The 20941-nt window shown below is 35.0% G+C and overlaps 1 protein-coding gene across 2 annotated transcripts; it reads right to left on the bottom strand.

The window, feature by feature from the left end:
* Positions 1-4939: 4939 nt before the first annotated feature.
* Positions 4940-14561, bottom strand: LOC141410850 (alcohol dehydrogenase S chain-like). 2 transcript variants are annotated; one of them, XM_074041419.1, is made up of 4 exons: positions 14406-14560; positions 12423-12524; positions 10628-10763; positions 4940-7873 (listed from the first exon to the last, which is right to left on the bottom strand). In XM_074041419.1, exons 1-4 carry the CDS (start codon positions 14421-14423, stop codon positions 7857-7859), a joined length of 273 nt encoding a protein of 90 aa, XP_073897520.1. In that variant the 5' UTR covers positions 14424-14560; the 3' UTR covers positions 4940-7856. The 2 variants fall into 2 exon arrangements, with proteins under 2 accessions (XP_073897520.1, XP_073897519.1); XM_074041418.1 differs by lacking the exon at positions 4940-7873 and adding an exon at positions 9758-9939 and having other exon boundaries at positions 14406-14561.
* Between the last annotated feature and the right edge of the window lie 6380 nt (positions 14562-20941).

Below are 20941 nucleotides of genomic sequence, written 5' to 3'. Positions count from 1 at the left end.
ACAAGAAGCAGCCAGAATTTACAGGGCTCCATTTGTGTTGCACATCTCATCTTCCTATTTATTTTGTGAGGACTCCTTGCTTTCATTTGGATTTTGTCTAAGAAATAGGATACATGCTCGATAAGTCTAGTGATTTCATGCTTTTACCATGAGATTTTCTCCTAAATTTTATTCTGTGAATAGATTTGTTTCCTGAGGAGGGTAATTTTAAAAAAATAATAAGCAACCATCAGCTTATTTCTCTTCATATTTCTACTGTTCCCTGAAATAATGCCTACCTGTCCTAATAATGGGTGGAGACATGGAGTACTTATGAAAAAACTGCTATTATTTGAAAGATAACAGCCATTCATAATAATAAATGCACTCTTGGCTTATAATTCTGTAGTTTGTTTTGCTCCCTCTTGGAGTTTCTTCCAAAAGGGGACTTTTGGCATGGCCATAGAATTCTAGACATTGACTAAGACATTAGTAAACAAAAAATGAATAGAAGCTTGAAAAGAATTTGCCTGCTTATTGCTGGAAACTCTTCCTTCACCATATGGAGAAGGCTAGACTTACTTGTTGGTAGAAACCAAGCAAAAGAAATATTAAATGATAGACATGTAAGTCAGCCCCAGTTGTGCTATCAGTAGACTGTGAATGACAAAGGTGAATGCAGAGGAACTGACCAGTTTGTCTGTCAACCAAATGCTAACATGAGCTCTAAGAAATAACATGGTTGACTGAGACACCAAATTATGCAGTAATATTTATTGCATCAATAAAGGATATATGCACTATAACACAGAAATGGAATATAATTTATGGCAGGAATGGGAAGATAGAAGAGATATACTTTGAGAAGTTTTTCTCAAATATGAATTGATTCAAGGAAGAAAAGGAAAGATCAAATAAGATGAGCTGGGACTTGAAAGGTGTCAGTGTTCAGCTGAAGCAAACCTAAAAACATCATTTCAGTTTAAAGTGTCTTATGTGGCTTTATTTCTCAAAAACTTCACATATTTCCAAGGACAGACCCTAAGGATTTAATACATATTTGGCAAAAATGCTACAAGCATTTTAAAAACATAAGTTTAAGTGGACTGCTATAGAAAATGAAGGAATGGGAAAAGCCAAATGAAATTATGGAGATTGCAAAATACAGCAAGTTAGAACATAGTGGACCCATGGAAAAGGAGCCAAGGCATCATCCTGAAGTTGTACATTTTTTAGGCAGCACTGGGGTTTGAACTCTGGGCCTCAAGCTTGCTAGGCAGGGACTCATCACTTGAGACACTCCACCAGCCCCTTTTGATTTTTTTTTTGAGATAGGGTCTATTGAACTATTTATCAGGGCTGGCTTGGAACCTTGATTCTCCTGATCTCTACCTCCTGAGTAGCTATGATTATAAGGATTACAAGGCTGTTGCCTGACCAGTTGTGCCTTTTGTAGAACACTATGACTCTTACTGGCTTGGATTCAAGATATTGTTCCAAATTTGCAGTCTAAGGAAAAACAAAAATGTGTTGGCCTACATTTTTAGAATTTAGAATCATCTAAATTTACTGAAGATTTCCTGAAAGCAATGAGGTAAATGAGATGAAAACAAGAAAAGGAAAAAAGTGACTCATGATACATAGGCTCAGGTTCTGAATCCAAGCTCTACTCTGTGAGCCAATATATAGGGACTTAGGTCTAATTATCTAGTTTTGCATAATATGAAGTCTAATTTCAAGGATACTTCCATTACCTTCATTAACATTTTACAAATTTATTTTGCACCCATTTCCTTATTTAATCCATAAGACAATCCTATGATTTTGATGTTATTTTATCCATATTTAATTTTAGAGATGAAAAGATCAAGGCTGAGAGAGTAACTTGTCAATGAAAACACAGCTGATAAATGGTCTCATAGTCTTTGTCCCCTGGAATGGTGCTTGATGTTAAATTCAGGGTTTTGGTTGGTTTTTTTTTAATGATACTGATAATTTTCAAACAGTTTTAAAGAGCATGGAATTTTGTGTTATCTCAGGGACCACAGAGAAGAAATAAGGAATAGAAATAGAGCAGGCAGCGTTTGGGGCCCATCACTCCATTTCTTCCAGATCACATCTATTATACAAATTTAAAGGTTCCACTTAAAGTATTATTTGGAGCAGTTCCCAGACACCATATCATAATGTGATGTCTATTCTGCTTTTCAGATTATACTAACAAGTTTTTAAAATAAGGGACACCTCCTCATGCATTTGGTCTCATGACACGGCAAAAATTCCCCTGAACTGTGAGGCAGCCTCACAGTAAAGGAGCAGATAAAGTCCTGGACCTTGAATCATTACACTTGGGTGGTGTACTGGGTTCCAGGACAGCCACTGTCTAAATTACTCACATGAACCCTGGCAGACTCCTTATTTATTCCTCAGCAGAGATCATTAAATCATTGAGGGCTTCTTGCTGTTATCACAACTCTTTGAGCTTCCCCCCAAAACGAGCTGATGTCTGTCCCAAATATTCTTAGACATTGCTCAATTGTAAATTGTACATTCAAAATCTGTAATAAAAAGGACAAAAATAGGTATCTCTTTTCATTTGGTGAAGGAATAAATCACATCTCATATATGAACCTTGGGGCTAAGAAAAAAAATCTTAAAATTTTTTTTATTATTTTATCTTTGCTGCATTTACTTGCATGTGTATACATTATTTGGGCCACCCCCATCTCCCTCCCACCTCCAGGCAGAACCTGTACTTCCCTCCTATTCTCCAACTTTGTAGAAGAAAAACATATAAAGATAATATGAAAACATGGCATTTTTGCTAGTTTGAGATAAAGATACTATACAGGAAGATCCTTTGTGTTGTCAAAAAATCTTGAAATTCAAGAATTCTGAGAAAAATTGAGAATTTTTTTTTCATTTTTCTTTTATTATTCATATGTGCATACAAGGCTTGGTTCATTTCTCCCCCCTGCCCCCACCCCCTCCCTTACCACCCACTCCACCCCCTCCCGCTCCCCCCCCCAATACCCAGCAGAAACTATTTTGCCCTTATCTCTAAAAAAAAAATTGAGAATTGATATGAAAATTTACCAGTTTTCTCTAACAACAAACTTTGATACTTTCAAGATTATTAAAATTCATGGAAAAAAGTTATAATATGTAATGTAGAATAACAGGTAATATTTATGTATCAATGGATAATTTTCAAATAACCCAGATATTTGACATGAAGATATATATTCTGTTATTGTACATGGAAAACTATCCAATACATAAAATTGGTGATTTGGGAAGAAGATTCTTTGTGGGTCTTTGTGAAGGAAAGAGGCAACTGGAGAAAAATTTCAGCTTGCATAACTATATTCTTCCACCCATATGCATTCTCATTTCTCAGGCTTGCTCTCTGGGTGAACTTAGGGAAAAGCTGTGATCTTATTAGGTATTTTGAAACTCCAATAGGATGATTTAAAATCTTTTACAAGTTTTCTTACACAGTGAAGACAAAATGTGGTATAGTCTACATATTGAATCTCCCGCAATGGTCTACATGTTGAAGGCTTGCTACCAAATGTGGTGGCATTAGGAGATGACCTTTAAAAGTTTACACCTAATGCTTGGTGATTAGATCATTGAGGGTATGCCCTGGCATAAAGTTGTAGGACAATCAACTCCTCCTTTTTTATCTGCTTCCTTACCAGTAGGTGCTCTGTTAAGCACTCCCACCATGATGTACTAATGACAGGACAAAAATCCATGGGGCCAATAAATCATAAACTTGAACTTCCAAAACTGCAAGCCAAATAGGCATTTCATATTTAGTAGTTTGTTATTTCAGTTATTTTGCTGAAAGCCAATGTGTTGGAGTCATGGGTGTCCATGTTGCCCAAACCAAACAGGAAGTCTCCATAAAGACCATAGGAGCTGGGAGTTTTTACCACTGCCAATATTTAGATGAAGAAATTGGCTTGGAAACTTTGCTCAAGATTATACTTCCCTCAATGGGGAGAAGTAGAGTTAAACTTTGTTTTGTTGAACTCTAAAGGTCACATTCTTTTCTATCATTACATTACTTCCTTCTTTATGGTTTAGTCAATCTAGTGTTCTGTCTTCTGAATGGAAAGAAGTGGATTCACTATGATCAATTTTTCCTTAATAACCTATACTCCCATACCTCACCCGATGTAATTTCAGTGTGTATTTTAAAAAATGATAAACACTTGAATTTATCCTTGAATTTCAGAAGGAATGTGTGCACTTTGCAACTTCACAAAACAATTATAAAATCCAATTTTTTTTGTTAGTTCCTTTTCTATTCCTGAGCTGGAAAAAGTAGGTATCCAAAGAATACTTGCAGCCATGTGCATGGATACATCATAAGGAGTCATGTGATTGGCTGTGGAATGTTGAAGAATGCTGTACAGTGTTACAAAAAGGTGTTTCAAAAGAAGAATGTTGTACTTTGGCAGGTGGTATACAAAACTGAACACAGAAAAACATACTTTTAAAGCAAGTAATTTTACTGAAGATGTTGTAAATATGGAGAAAGGAAAACATGTTTTCTATGCCATTGATTAAACCCATTGAAAATACAAAACAAAGGAGAATATTTCTTAAAAATAGGGCATAGGGACAAGGGGATAAAGCAGAATTATGGAGGGGGTGAATTCAACTATGGTATACTGTAGGACCTTTTGTAAATGTCACAATGTACTCCCAGTACAATAACAATAAAAATAAATAGGGCATAAGATATTTGTTTGTTTTAACTGGGGGAGATTTTACTATTACTTAATTTTATGCAAATAAATTTAAAACTCCAGTGTGTACCAATTAAATAATGATAAAATTAAACAACAAAGCATAAAATGCTGCTTTTTTAAGGTAGCAATACAGGACTGTGCCTAGTGCTAACAGCCCACATCTAATCTGTTATTAAATAGACTCATTACAGGAATCACTGTGTGCAAAATTATTTATTGAATTCAATTCCTGAACTAGACATGGACTTCTCTGGTTAGGTAACTATTTGATAAAGTTGAGATAACACCATTTGTACTTTGGTCATGTAATATCTGTTAAATCTATGTATTTCATGTCATCTAACTGTCACATATTTAGACTGTGTACATTAGTCAAAGACTCCATATCAATGATATTAAGAGAACAAGAAGAATTCGTAGGAGTAAGGCATACCTCTCCTTTTTAGCCTGGCCTCCATGCACATGGCCAAATGAAGCCTCTTAGCACTAGGCATTCTTTTAGCAGCTGAACTGTGAAATAGAGCCTAACATTTCTCTAAGAATATATTGTTTGTAGTTTTGAGTGATGCCCTGAGTAGACTAAGCTCTGCATCATTACCTTTGAACATTACTGTGCATCTTGCATTTTACACTTAGGGATGCATCATATTCACCCCTCTAGATTGTAATTCTTCTTTGCAAAGATTTACTTAATATTTGAAATAGGAAGTTATTATTCCTTATTCTCCCAATCAAATCATTCAAGGATTATTTTTCTTCTACAAACAAGGCATTGATAAATAGTCTTGTCTATATCTTCACACACAGATACTTATATTTCTCTGGATTCACAAGAATGACATTGCTGGGGGAAAGAATAAGTGTGTTTTTAATTTTTAATAAAAATTACTAAATACCTGTCAGAAACCTATAACAATTCACACTTCTGTCAGCAGTGTAAACTAGTAGGTGAGTAGAGATGTTGCTTTTGTTGTATGTTGAACTTTCAAACCACCACAAAGTTTCAGGATCCAGTTCCATTTTGAATGTTTCTTGGCCTTTTTAATTTCCTCTTCTATGAAATTCCATTGTTGCCTAATTTCCTATTGAGTCTTACTAAATAGCAAAGGACCTGGATTTAGAGATATTCATTCTCTTCCAATCATAGGTGGTACAAATGTTTTTCCTTGTATGTTATGTACTTTTCTATTTTATTTCTTTATACCAAAATTCAACATTTTTCTATGCTCAGAATATGATTAATGAAATTACAAATGGGTGAGTTTGTGAAATTATTCAAGAGAAGGCAGCAAACATGAAATAATGACCACCAGATCCTCCAAACTCTTCCTGCTATTCATTGTAGTGAAGACTTTGAAAAGATAAAAACAAAAACAAAAGTCTTAGATTTCCCTTCAGTTGATGAAGGGATTTCCTCCAGGTTTTGTTTCCTTCTAACTTCTTGAGGCTTGAATTAATATTCAGAATGAATCCTATTCCTTAAATTATTCCCCACTGTCTTCCTTCCACACACTCTGCAACATTGTATCACTGAGGTGGTAGTCCTTAATTACATTTACAACCAACAAAAAAAACTTTGTTTCAAAACTATAGCTATATTTCACTGAGACAACTAGATACCTGTAAATTATTAGATTCTGTGTGAGAAGAGTCTTTAAATATCACACTTAGGTGAGAATTATCTGGTGATCTTTCTGACCTGTTTTCACTGATAATGAAACTAGTGTTTTGTTTATTGGCAATATCAGATTTTTCAAGGAGCAAGCAGGGATTCAGAAACCAGTTCTTCCTTGCTGTCTAATTAGCTTTGTGAGTTACTGAACAACCTCTGAGTTGCTCAATAATTATGACAATGCTGTGAACTGGACTCTTAGTCTCAGGTGAATAAACAGAGAAAGTCAAGATCTGACTGTTCCTCTAGTCAAAATAGTGTATGGTCCCAACTATACTGCTATAATTCTAATATTATTCCTGCCTCATCAATGTTGGCTTTTCCTCTTATGCAGTGTCTACTACCTGAATATTACTAGGTATTTTATAGACAAGTAGAATTTAATATAACTTGATGAAATTGTTCACTTAATATTCTCAGAGAATGCGTAATAGAGGTTATAATAGAGTGTTAGAGGAATGAAAATCATTTCCTAACAAACCTGAATAATCAGGTATGGAAGTATACAATTTCAAATATAGACTTTCTCTCACTTTAACTTTCATGTAATGTTCTAATAATTCTGTCAAGACAACTTTCCAGTCCTAGAGAAACTATGGGACTTGTAAAGTAGCACATGGTTAATTCAGGATTCATCTGTGTTACTCTGGTTTGTCTGAATGATTTCTAGAGATGTTAAGCATTTCAGAGTTATTGTCACATAAAGAATGACTCTTATTTTTATTTAAGAGAACAATTTATAATCACTGCCAGAAAAGTAGCATAAGACATGTCACCATATGAAAATGTGTAAGATTCCCTTTGTATTACTAAGAAATTCCCTAGATTTAGGAGTTTCGTATTGTCTTTTTTTATGCTGGGATTGAATGCAGGGCTTTGAGGATGCTAGACAACCACTCTACCATTGAGCTAAATCCCCAACCTAATCCTCTCTGCTTTTAAATTTGAGTCTATCTTTTACTGTAGCACTCTGTCTTTAACCCTAGGGCTTAGCTACTTTTTATGGAGATGAAAACAGAGACAGTGGAAACAGAAGTAGAGGTAGAAAATTTTAAGCACAATAGCCCATCAAGTGTAGGAAGGAGGAGGATGATTCTCTCCATGAGTATGAATGACTGTTGGTTAAAAAGATACAAAAAAATGCAGGAAGTTACAAGACATCTTTCCTCAATAGGAAAGATGACACAGTAGAATGATTAAGAAGGAAAGTTTAGTAGCCTCATTTTCCCAGCTCCTGTTCAACAGCTGTCACTTGGATTTTAAACGTTCGATTGGAAAATGATTCATGGGCATTTCCATTTCTTCTGGAAAGCTTTCACCAGTAATTTACAGATCACATCTCTAAAGAACAGAATTCATGATGGCAGGTCTCTAGATGCTGTGGTATGGAGGAATCAGAAGACTGTTGCAAGGGAAGGCATTGGTACGGTCTCAAAATGTCAGGATGGTACGTATACTGAAAAAGGACAGAAAAGATGTTGTTTTAGCACTTACACAATTCACTCTCTCCATGTGAGTGAATGAAACATTTCATGATTCTTACTGAAAGTCTACCCATATTCCCACTCAGTGCCCATTCTTATGCACAAAGGCCATGTCAGTGTAAGAGCAATCCATCCTTCTCTGGTTATCTCTTGTGTTTTCTCCAACCTTAAACTCATTTTTAGAAATAAAATTACTACCACAAAGGATCTATTTTTAAAGGTTTCTGATAGAAATTGTCAAATTATTCTTTCTCAAAAGGCATAACAATTAAGTAGTATATGAAAGTGCCCATTTAATTCTATGCTTATCAATGCTGAATAATATAATTTCCATCCTTTGCCTATTAATAAGGTTAATTTTTTTCATTATCTATTCATATAAGGCATTTTCACAAAGAAAATTGTGGCATGCTTAATGAATTCATTTGTTGCTCAAGAATGCCTCTGGTTTTGGTCATATCTGTATTTACCATCATTCCTGTCAACCTGATGATGATGATGAGAAGGAGTGGGGTGATACTGACAATGATGAGGATGTTAACTTACATCTGATAACCACTACGTCCTATAGCTTTTGGTTCTTGAAAGGCAGTGTAATTTCAAAGAAAGAAAATTGATTTTGCTAACAAATACAACTATCCTTGGTTTCTGACCCCCCTGCCTACTACCAGCACAATTTTGGCCAAGTCACTTTCTCTCAGAGGCTCAGTTTTTCTACTAAGGTAGTGAAATTGAGACCAGCATTCAGCTTTGTTTGAGAATCACATGAGGTAACACATGAAAGTCCATTAACGGAGCAGCTGGTGGATACTATTTTCTTTCCTTCCTTAAGAATATTTGTCAATGAAGTGTCTAATATAATACATTACATGTGTGCATAAGAAATCTAATTTAAAGTTTAAACCTCATGAGAAGAAGTGTGGGGATAGTAGAAAATGCACGGACAATGCAGCTAAAACATGGGGTTTAGTTGTATCTAGTAACCAGTAATATTAAATGTAGGTGGAAATATTCATAAAATTAGGTACTTGTAAGTGCTACATATTAGAGATAGATTCTTCCCTCCTAATATTTGATATACTAAATATTCAAAATAGCAATTTGTATTCTTCCTCTTTACTGTAATTTTTGTTGGTGAAATTCTTTGTAAACTGGGAAAAGAAAAAAAACAATGATATGATTCATTAAAAACTAATAGTGGGACTTACCGGCTTCTGGGCTCCACTACACTTCTCTACCTGTAGCCTTTCCTTTCTCTTTAATAAATCTTAATATAGCTATAGATATATAAACTAATAGTGTAGAAAATAATCACAATAACTGCAGTTCTTACCTGCTTGCATATTGAAAGTTTTGGTGATGTTTGAGTATAAATTTATTTTTGCTCCACTACACTTCTCTACCTGTAGCCTTTCCTTTCTCTTTTATAAATCTTAACATAGATATAGATATAGTCATATAAACTAATAGTGTAGAAAATAATCACAATAATTGCAGTTCTTACCTGCTTGTATATTAAAAGTTTTGGTGATGTTTGAGTATAAATTTATTTTATAGCCATTAATTATGAGCCTTAAATGACTAGGCAAAGGCTTCTTTAACTCCATGTTTTAATTATGACTGTGCAACTATGACACTTTCTTTGGCAAAGGCAAGTGCCAGCTTAGAAAAAAAACTGAGTGGCCTGGTTACTCAGATTTGAGGTAATCAACAACATCCAGGACAATGGGAACCATAGAACAACTATCCTTAGTGTCTCAGAATGTGATCATAAATCTTCCACATGTGAAGACTGAACTGTTAGTGGGAAACTAAGGTACTCCAACTTTTCTCATCCTCCCCACCCTCTTCATTTTCTGATAGCCAATCCCCTAGTATAAAAAGAAACTTAAAATTTCCCTCTTTCCAGAGTGAAGCAGGTCAAATCTTTCATTAGTTTTTTCAAAAGACAACACATTGGTTATTAATGAATCCAATGGAAACTTTTTAGCCATAAAATCATCCACAAGTTTAGGGACAGAATCTTTACTTTTAAAACCTGAAAAGAAGATAATGCAATTATCAGCTTTTTGTCATTGGAAAGTAGGAGAATTGAATAGGAGCCTCTCCAATAAAATTAAAAATTATAAAAAGACGGAGCGGGGGGCAGAGTGGGTGGTAAGGGAGGGGGTGGGGGCAGGGTTAAAACCAATGAAAAAAAACAACAAAAAAAAGATGACATTCCACAAACTGCTATTGTTGATGTCAGTAAGTGACAGAGTGCTTTAAAACACTTTTGCAATGCTTTGACCTTTTAATTCTCCCACGTAAACTAGTGTCCTCAGCTAGCCTGTGAATTCTTACTCTTTCATGGAATAATTATAGCACCCCAAATCAAGGACCAAATTTAGCACTTGTACAAATTGGGAAAATGAGTATAGACATGAATTATTGCTATAGATTTCCTGAATTTTACTGAGAATTTTGTCATCTTATAATTTTGTCACAATCATAAAAAGAGCTGGTGCTGAACAGTCCTAGTTAGCTTATGGGGACCCCAGAAACATTTGTCTTGGGAGGTTTTCTCTGCATTAGTTCCACATCTAGCAGATATGGAGCCTAAGAATAAAAGAAAAATTTTAATTTGTTTTTGACAACATTGCATTTCAAAACTTGACCTTATCTCTTATACAAGGGAATAAATTTTGAAGTTGATAATAATTTGGTGCTCAAGCATAACTACCTACCACCAAATATTGCTCCTTTCCAGGTGCGTCCAGTCAATAGCATCATAGGGTTCATTGAGAGGCTTTGGGAATCAGGAGGCACTCCCACAATGACGCTCACACCATAGGCCTTTTGACAGCATAAGAGGGAAGAAACCTGGAATAAAAATCAATTTTTACATTCTTAAAGTAGATTCTCTTTTAGCCCCAACTCACAATCTGCAGTATCAAGTAATGTTGATTTAGGTAAATTGTAAGTGTGCAGAGGGAAGAAAGTATGTCTTTTCCTTCTTCTTACCCCAGTGTGCTTAGGATACTTCTGTGGCTTTCAGAAACGCCCAGAAAGTAGTTTTTGAGCGAAAGAAATAAATTTATGCCTACTTAAGTCTTCCGTATTAACTAATAAAGAGGTGAATATCATCACACACATATGTAAAGCCTGGATCTTCAAAAACAATACTGTTTCATCACCACATGCTTATCAGGCAATGTATGGGTTGGTTAATTCACTTTATATTTATCTGTTGAATAGTATTCCAGACCTAGTGCTTTGAACCAGGGAATAAGATAGAATGATTACATTATAAAAGTTTGTCTAAATTAGAAATAAGGGCAAAATAGTTTCTGCTGGGTATTGAGGGGGTAGGGGGGAAAGGGAGGGGGCAGAGTGGGTGGTAAGGGAGGGGGTTGGGGCAGGGGGGAGAAATGACCTAAGCCTTGTATGCACATATGAATAATAAACTAACTAACTAACTAAATAAATAAATAAAGTTTGTCTCTGTGACCTGGGTAATCTCTTTTTAGTAGAATCCTATTCCCCTGACCATTTTAAAAATGCATGTGTTTTCAAAGATGTTTTTACTTTCAAAAATGTATTGATTTTACAAACTATACTTATGATTTAGTAACTCCCAAGATAGAAAATGTTTATTCATTTGATTTTGAAGGATGGCATTTAGAAGATCAAATAGCCTCAGAACATGTGGTCATCAAACATTCGGTGCCTTCAGATAAAGTAAAAATCCAATTCCACTTGAGAATACAGGGAAAATATTAAAATACCACAATGAGAAAAGTACAGCCTTGCAAGAAGTTGGATTCTTTTGGAACTCCAATGACCTATGGCATATTGTCCCAGGTCAAGGCTACAAAGAAATTCGCTGTTAGGATACTGTTCCCTGCTACCAACATTGCTGTCTTACTAGATAACCTCAAGGATGAGGATTTGTTGGTTTCTGGGACATTTTTTATTCAATTCTAAAGAACTCAAATTAGGTTAAAGATAGATAGAGAGGCATTCCCTATGGCAATCTATGACAATTGTACTTATTTGAAAGGAATATCATGTCTATGTCAAAGATGGCAAGAACTGCAAGACTGGAAACTGTAGTTCATATCATTGACACCAGTTGACATTTATTGAGAGCTTACCACATGACAGGTGGCACAGTAATGTGTATCTTACATGTGTTATCTCATGTAATTCATGAACAATGGTAAGAATTATATATCTCTTAAGTTTTGAGGGTGGAAAAATCTGTTGATTTTTTTTTAAATACTGACTCCGACGCATAGATATTGAGTATTCCTATGTGCCAGTACTCTGCTATCTCTGTGGTAAAATACAGTGTTACATTGAAGCAGCCACTTATTCTAGGGCATATTTTCTTTTAAGAAAATAGTATTTAGCCCCAAATTTCTCATCGTGACTCATTCTAACTAGGAATCAGGTGATCTACCACTTGAGCCATGCTATCAGCCCCACCAATCAATTTTTAAAACCTAAAATTAAACAGAATTTACTAAAAAGTTTCACCTTAATACGAACTTCATGGGCCTTAGGGGGTGCTACCTCCACCTCCTCAATGGAAAGGGGTTTCTTTATCTCCCACAGCACAGCTGCTTTGCATTTTATTACCTGGAAAAGAGACAAAAAGATGTTGTCCTTCAAATTAGGGATTGTTTTTTCTCCTTTGTACGTGTGACATCTAACCCTGTGTCTGATACCTAACCAGTGTTTCTTGAAATGGACTGTCTGACTTACAAAGAGTATACAAATACCTTTTAAAAATGTGTAAACGAAGAACATAAGGACAGGGAAACATAATTAAATCTAAGACACTCAGATAAAGTGAGCATATTTTTTAGTCCATCCTTATGTGTTTTTGTTTCTTCACTGGTGTTTTTGTTTCTTTACCAGTGTTTTGTTTTTTTTTACTGATATTTCTGAATGCTGTTTTGAAATTAGTTGTTTATCCACAGCTGTTGATTTGTACGTGAGGGTCTATGATTTTATCTCTGCTGTTATGATGGTGATTATTTCTTGCGGTGCTGGGAATTGAACTCAGGGCTTTGTGCATGCTGGGCATGAACTCTGTAACTGAGTTACACCCCTGGTCCTTGGATTTTTGATACTGGGTTTGGGTATGTATCTCAGACTGGTCTTGAACTGACTAGGCAAACTAAGCAGGCCATGTCCTCATGATACTTGTGCTTGTGCCTCCCAAGTGCTGGTATTACAAACACATGTCACCATGACTGGCTAGGATTTTATTATTTTGCAAGCAGTAGAATTGTTATCTTAAATGAAGGGTTATCACAGAGCTAAGTTACTAACATTGTGCTTAAGAAGTTGATTGCCTATTAAAACTTTTCTTATTTTAATTAATGACTTGTTCACATTTTTGTTCTGTGAATTCACTGCTTGCTTTATGCTGAGTTATGTTAAGTTTAATTTTCTTTTATCCAATAACTTTTCTTTTGAAATATAATATGCCATGATAAGTAACAAGACAGGAAAAAATAAAATGAGGTAAAATGAGAATACTAATAATGGGCCATTTTTGTGTTTTCCATCCAGTTTTATGGATGTGGGGTTGATGTGTCACACAGTGTATGTGGAAACCTCAGACACTTTCAATGGAATTGTTGTAGTGAGATATTGTTCTGTGTGATCCATACCTAACCATCAAGTATTTCCAGCAAATATTTACTGGAAACAAAGGCACAGGCTTTTGTAATTAAGCAGTTAATCAGCATGAATTAATTATATTGAACAACTGTATGCATTTCTCTGAACTTTAAAGACATTGACCAAATAAGTATGAATTTGTGGAAAATTTGGTGTTCTCATTGCTAACAGTGATTCAACTTGAATTAGTACTTGTTTTTTGTAAATTCCTTTGATTTTGTATGGAGAAAGTACTGTTCTGTGAACTTTCTGTGGAAATTTTATACCGTGTGCCATATTGGACCAGTCTTAATCAGAATTTGCTTGTTGATCTGGTCTTTCTTAACCTGGGTGGTTCTAATTGTTTGAAACCAATATGCCTTTTATAAGAGATTTTATGACATTTGAAGAAAATATCTCAAATCTTCTGAATCAAATTTCTCTCTCAAAACACGTCAGTCTAAACTTTGCTGTGTTCATAAGAATGTGACTATAAAGAACGGTGCATTTAGTTGTACTTTCTTGATATAAAGATAGCTTTTTGGTTAAAGATATTTCTGACTTAGATTTACAAATTGGTCACAATTCGCTATCACTTTTCTACAAGTGATACAAGTACAGGAAAAGAAGACTTTAATAGATACAGATTCCAAATTTTTGTTAAAGATTTTTGTGATAGTTTATTCCCATTGTAGTCACATATATCATACATTACAGCATATTTTGAATATTATATTTGAGCATATATTATTTCTAATTTAGCTTTAATTTTAGATTATGCACACAAACTGTGTCCTTTAATATATAAAATTAGAATGTATTTCCAACAGTAGAATCTGCTTAGCTTACCTTTCCTGCTGTGCTCATGTTGCTTCTGTCTGCTCTGCAGACCAGGAGACTGTTGATTCCCTGGGGAGGTCTTCTCTGCTTGAGTACATGAAGTCAGTGTTGCACACGGAATTTGTTTGTTTAGTTATCAGCTGATTCCACACTTCTTCTGAGACTTTAAACCACACAAACAAGCATATTTCCACACTGAGTTAAATAAAAACCAAAAGGCACTGAACTATCATGCAAAACATTGATTCACTGATTTTGTAATGTTTCAATTGCACACAACATTTTTCTCATTAAGTAAGCATTTCCTTACATTCTCTCTCTCTCTCTCTCTCTCTCTCTCTCTCTCACACACACATTTAGGTCAGAGTCCCATTTTCCTTTCTCTACAGTAAGCTACAACTTTGAATCCATGTGTTGTAACTAGGAAGAAAAAGAAGTAAGGAAGCAAGGGAATTTATTAAGACAGACTGAGCCTTGGGATAGAGGAGTGAGTTTGTGCCAGCATGTTCCATCTCTTTATGGCAGAGAAACAAACAAACAATCATCACAGCAAAGGTGCTCACACCCTGCCATCTCTGCTGAACAAAACACCAATCAGCATTGAATAATCACCTATGTCAGCCATGAATGTGGGTCCAGGTAGTGGCAGTGATGGGTAACAGATGGCTTCCACCTGTGCCAAGAGGCAGTGTGGGGCACTAGTTATAGCATGGCCTTTAGAGTCATCTTCCTTACTAGATGTGTGAACTTAGATTTATTATTTAATAGTCCTTTGTCTTAGCTTATTTATTTATGCATTTATTTTTGGTGGTACTGGGTTTGAACTCAGGGTATAACATTGCTAGGCAGGTGCTCTACTACTTGAGCCATGTTGCCAGCCCATTAGTTTTATTTTTATGAGACTAGAGTGGATGATAATCCCACTGAAGAGGATCACTGAGCATAAATGAAATGATCCATGCCAGTAGAAAAATCCTCAATAAATACTACCTACAATCATCATCCAGGCTGGTATTGAGAGTTTTATAGTATAAATAAAACAGGAAAATCACAAGAACATCAAAGGATAAGCAGTGGGTTGCTATGTCCTTAATTAGACATTTAGAGCTATTTGGGCTCTCTCTCTCTCTCTCTCTCTCTCTCTCTCTCTCTCTCTCTCTCTCCCTCTCTCTCTGAATTACCATTTGTCTGTAATTCTTGTGTCTTTTCACTAGCTATCTATCACTCAGTTGGGTCAGGTGTCTGGGTCTGATGTCTGGTGGTGAAGCAATCAGGTAAACCAGAAGATTGAGGTTTTGCAGGTATAGAAAGCTACATCATCTTTGAAGATGTCTTAAGTTGATGAGTGCCAACACAAGAATCCAAAGACATATCTGTCTGATTCAGAAGCCCATATCCTTTTAACAACTCTACTAAAAGGCATGGGGAAGACAGACTTTGAAATATTAATCTGCATACCCACAGAAGTAGCCCCCACATTTTGTAAAGTTTAAGAAAAATAACACAGCTAGAAGAGGTTTAGAAACATCCTACTCAAATTCCTCATTTTTTGGGCAAAACGGTTTGGAAAGCCAAGGTGACTAATATTTACTTAAAGATATTTAGAAAGAAAAAATGGTGACTATTTTGCCCTGCTGATGCATGCTGTCTAATAGGTATTGTGGGTTGAAGCAAGGTATGGACCAAAACCAAAAATCAAGTATCTAGGGTATGTGTTCATTCTATTCAAATCCAGCACTATAAATCAAGAATCTACTTAATATTTTACTTTGACTCTGAAGCCAAAGCTAGTGAGTTAAAGTTATCTCCTTTTCCCTCAGTTTAGAAAATGGATTGCCATTTTTTAACCTGAGTTTGATACAAAGTCCATGGATAGTTTCGTTTGTTCACAGACATCCCTGTGAAAGGTTTTAGAACTAATCTCAGAGAAGCCAGAAAACAAACCAAACAGCAGTTTCTTCTTAGTGACAAGCTATAAGTATCTAAATGTTCACCAGATGTTTTGATGAAATGTTGCAGATTAATGTAGTGAAGTGCTATGCACATGAACATTTTCAAGGTGGTATAAGACCAAAAGTGTTATATATCATGAGCTTAATATGATACAAACTGATATGAATTCCACAATTCAGGGCTTTATCATGAAGACATTGTGAAAGGATGTTGAATTTTGTGAAAGGCTTTTTCTGCATCTATTGAGGTGATAATGTGATTTTATACTTGATTCTACTTGTGTGCTATATTCTACCAATTGATTTGCATATGTTAAACCATTCTTGCATTACTGGAATGAAACCAACTGAATCATGGTGTATGATCCTTCAAATATGTTGTTGAATTCACTGTTGCTAGTATTTTGTTGAGAATTTTTGCTTACATATTTATCAAGGATATATGTTTACAGCTTGTTTTATGGTTGTTTACTATTCTGGTTTTGGTAACACGGTAATGCTGGCTTCATAGAATGAGTTTGGAAGCATTCCTTCCCTTTCTATTTTGTGTAATAGTTTGAATAGCACTGGCTATGAAGGGTCTGAGAATGTAGCTTAGTGGTGGAGCACTTGCCCAGGATGTGCAAAGCCCTGAGTTCAATCTCCAGTACTACAAAAAACGTAATATACTTCTGGTGAAATTTAGCTGTGAATCTGTCCAGTCCCGTGCTTTTCTTTGTTCTAAGACTTAATTACTGCTTCAATTTCATTTCTAGTTATTGATCTCTTCAATGTTTTTTAATATCCACTTGGTTTAATTTTGGCACCTCATTCATACATGTCTAGAGTTTAATTTGTCCATTTGTTGATAGAACTCTAAATCTCCCTCCTTTCGGCAAGTCCTCTACGGCTTGGACCATGCTTCGAGCCCTTTTGGCTTTGGTTATTTTTCAGAATAGAGCCTCACCGACTGCTGAGGCTGGTCTGTGCTGTGATCCTGCTATTTATGCCTCCTGCATAGTTGGAATGACAGGCATGTATAAGCTTTATTGGTTGACATGAAGTTTTGCTAACTTTTTTGGCTGGCTATTAATTTGAGCTTTCTCTCTTTTTCTTTTGATCCAGTTTGTCTAAGGATTTGTCAATCTTCTTTATATTTCAGAGACCCAACGAACTCTGTTTCATCAATTGTTCATAGTGATATGTTAGTAGCTATTACATTAATTTCTTTCCTTCTATTAGTTATAAGTCTGACTTGTTCTTGTTTTTCTAAGACTTTGATATATATCACTGTCTTTTATTTGATTTCCCTCTGATTTTTTAATGTAGATGGGCAAAGATACAAACTTATTTCATGGAACTTTCTATGCTATATCTTGTTATACCCTTTGTAGACTCTGGTATATTTTGTTTTCATTTTCATATAATTATAGGAATTTTAAAATATTTTTAAAATCTCCTCCCTTTGATGATCATTCAAAAGTATTTGTACATTTTCCATGTGCTTATGTATTTTCTGTAGTTTCTCTTGTTACTTTAGGACTAACATATGTTCTAAAATATCTATTTTGTAGACTATATCATGAGCTACCTGGAATAATGTGTATTCTGCAGAAGTTGGGTGAAATATAATGTAGATATCTGTTCAGTCCATTTGAGCTATAGTATGATTTTACTATGTTTTTGCTGAGAAATCAGTTGTTATTCTGATGAGTTTGTCCTTATAAGTAACATAACATTTCTCTCACAAACTTTTCTGTATTCTTGCTTTCTTTTATATTTTTGACAGTTTAACTAAAATATGTCATAGAGAGTTTCTTGGATGGTAATATATGCTTTGGTTTTTAAATACTTTTTATACCTGGATGCCTACATCTTTCCTGTTTTGAGAAAATTTCTGCCATTATTTCATTGAATAGATATACTGTGCCTTTTTCCTCTATCTCTATTTTTCTTACTAAAATTATAATTCTTGAATTTGTGCTTCAATTATGCTCTAAAGGTCTTGAAATTTTGTGTAGAATTTGTTATTATTTCCTTAATCATTACTGTCTGAAAGTGCTAATGCATCAACACTGTTTTCAAGCCATAACAGTATTTCTTCTGTTTAATCTTTTCTACTAATGAGACTTTCAATCTAGATTTTTTTGTTTGATTTATCAAGCTGTTAGTTTCCAAGATTTGCATTAGGTTCTTTTCATAATTTGTATCTCTTATTGACTCCTTCTTTCACATTCTGTACTGTCTTCCTTTATTTCATTCAACTGTTTATTTGTATCCTTTTTTGTAGTCCATGATCAATTTTAAAAATAGCCTTTTGGTTCTTTGAAATTCATTCACTCAAAAATCTTCAGATTGAGTTATTAAAGAGTTATGAACTTTCAGAAGAATCATATTTCTTCATTTTTCATATTTTTTTGTGTTTCTATGTTGATATTTGTCCATCTTTTAGGATGAATACCTCTTCCACTTGTACATGAAGGAGTGATGAGTAGCCTTCATTTGGGGTCTCCACCTGTGCTGTGGCCTTGCTCCCTGTCTCCCTGAGTTGTCTCTGTGTTTCTCTATAAATTTTAGAATTCCTGCCACCTCTTTCTTGGTTCCCAATATTCTTTCTCTCTTTATCTCCTTGAAATATAGCTTCTCTTTTGCTGCCATGACTCTTTTACCTCACAGAGACATGCAGAGGAAGTTTATAATCTATCATCCTACTCCTAACATCAGTATGAATTGATTCCTTGAGAGAGAATTTCTAGACAGACCAGTGTTCAAGAAAACTGACAGTAAAAACAGAAGTTGGTAACAGCACTTTGAAAATTACACTGAAAATAAGTAACACAGAATCATAGAGTTCTACGCAGGAATTGAGGACAAAAGAAGCTGAAGGAAAACATGAAACTTGGTACCTAGAGGTATGCAACAATCATTGAAGGAGGGGTATATCTTCAACAAAAAAACTAGATAGGTAACTAGATGAGAGGAGAAATAGTTGCAAATAATGCTTGGAGGAGGTTTCCATGAGGGGAAGGAAGGAACAAAACAGATCCAACAATCTATGAGTCTGATTCATCCACTGCTTAAAACCACTAACTAAAGGCTTAGCCTTTTTTAATGTACAAGTGAAATAAAATGTTTCCTTTTCTACAATGTAATTCCTGGTAGTTATGCCAACCCCTTATCAAAGCTTGAAATGCTTCTTTAGCCCAAAATGGGAGCACGGTGGAGAATAAAGAGTTACGACATGAGGTTAAAGAAGTATACAGGGACTATTATAAAAATAAGAATGGACAAGGAATGGTCCATTGCAAAACTGAGGGCATGAAAAACTGCTGTGAAGTGGAGAAAGTCAGAAGGGGGAAACAAGGGAAAATTCCTATACTTTCCTTCTAAAGCTTATACTCTGGGGAAAGAGAAAACAGAAAGAACAAAAAATTTTAGGGTTTAAAAAATTATTTATATTAGTATATGATAGTTATACAGGGGATTTTGTTGTGACATGTTGCTACAAACATGTATTATACCACAGTTTGTTACATCCCTTCCTTATTCCACCTCCTACTCCATTGCCCTTCTTTAAGTGAGTTCAACAAGTTTCAATGTCCCGTAATTCATACCTGTATAGAAAGTATACATCAATCATATCCCCCCTCCTTTTCCCTCTTCACTTAACGAGTCCTCTCCCCTTAATATGACCTGATTTACATCCCTGCCCTTCTTTGTTTTTGTGTCCATTTTTTGTTCACTGAAGATTTTGCTTTGGTATTTTACCTGTAAATATTTTATGTTTAAATTAGTTTAACCCCCTCTACTACTCCTCCTCATGCCTTTCCCCTTATCCTGTATTGTTTAAAAGTATTCACTCTGTTTCATTGTCTTGTTCTACACAGATGTGATGTATTTCTTTATTTTTTACTCTGTCATTCTTTTCTTCTTTTTTTCCTTCTTTAGTCTCTTCTAACAGTCCCACCTTTGGAGATATACACTGAATCTATTTGTATGTATATATGACAATGCTTGTACTTGTTTTGGATCTATCTTCCACATATGAGAGAAAACATGTGACCTCTATCTTTCTGAACCTCTCTAACATCACTTAAGAATATGTTCTCCAAGTTTTAGGGTCTTAATATGAGCTACTAATGGTTATAATTTCATTTCTCACCAGTACCCATTGAAGTCACTGCCAAAATACACCCTTGATTGGTGTTCAGCTTACACATTTGCCATAGCTTCTATATTGGTCAAAAGCAATCAAGTTGTGCTGGTATTTGATATACCACTCCAAAACAACAGAGCTTTGTTGGGAATAATATGACATTATAATTAAGGTTGTGGGAGCAATATGAGAAGGATGAAAACAAAGGTAGGAAGGGAAGGAGGAATATTTATTTTGTTGAACTGACTGAATACTAAAAAAAAACCCATGAAGTTGTGTGAGTTTAGAGGGGCGTGTTCTTTTTAAGGCAAAATTAGGAGTAGCACAGGATGGAATGTCATTAAATCGTTAATGAAATATAGGTATATGGGAAAACTGAGGGTTGTAATAGTCTCAAAGTGGTTCTACACTTTATGAATAATTATTATAACTTTTGTAGTTAGAAATTGTCATTTTTG

The sequence above is a fragment of the Castor canadensis genome, chromosome 9 (genome assembly GCF_047511655.1).
Source record: "Castor canadensis chromosome 9, mCasCan1.hap1v2, whole genome shotgun sequence".
NCBI lineage: Eukaryota > Metazoa > Chordata > Mammalia > Rodentia > Castoridae > Castor > Castor canadensis.
The sequence above is the reverse complement of the archived record's forward strand: the minus strand, read 5'-3'. Positions and strand labels throughout refer to the sequence as shown.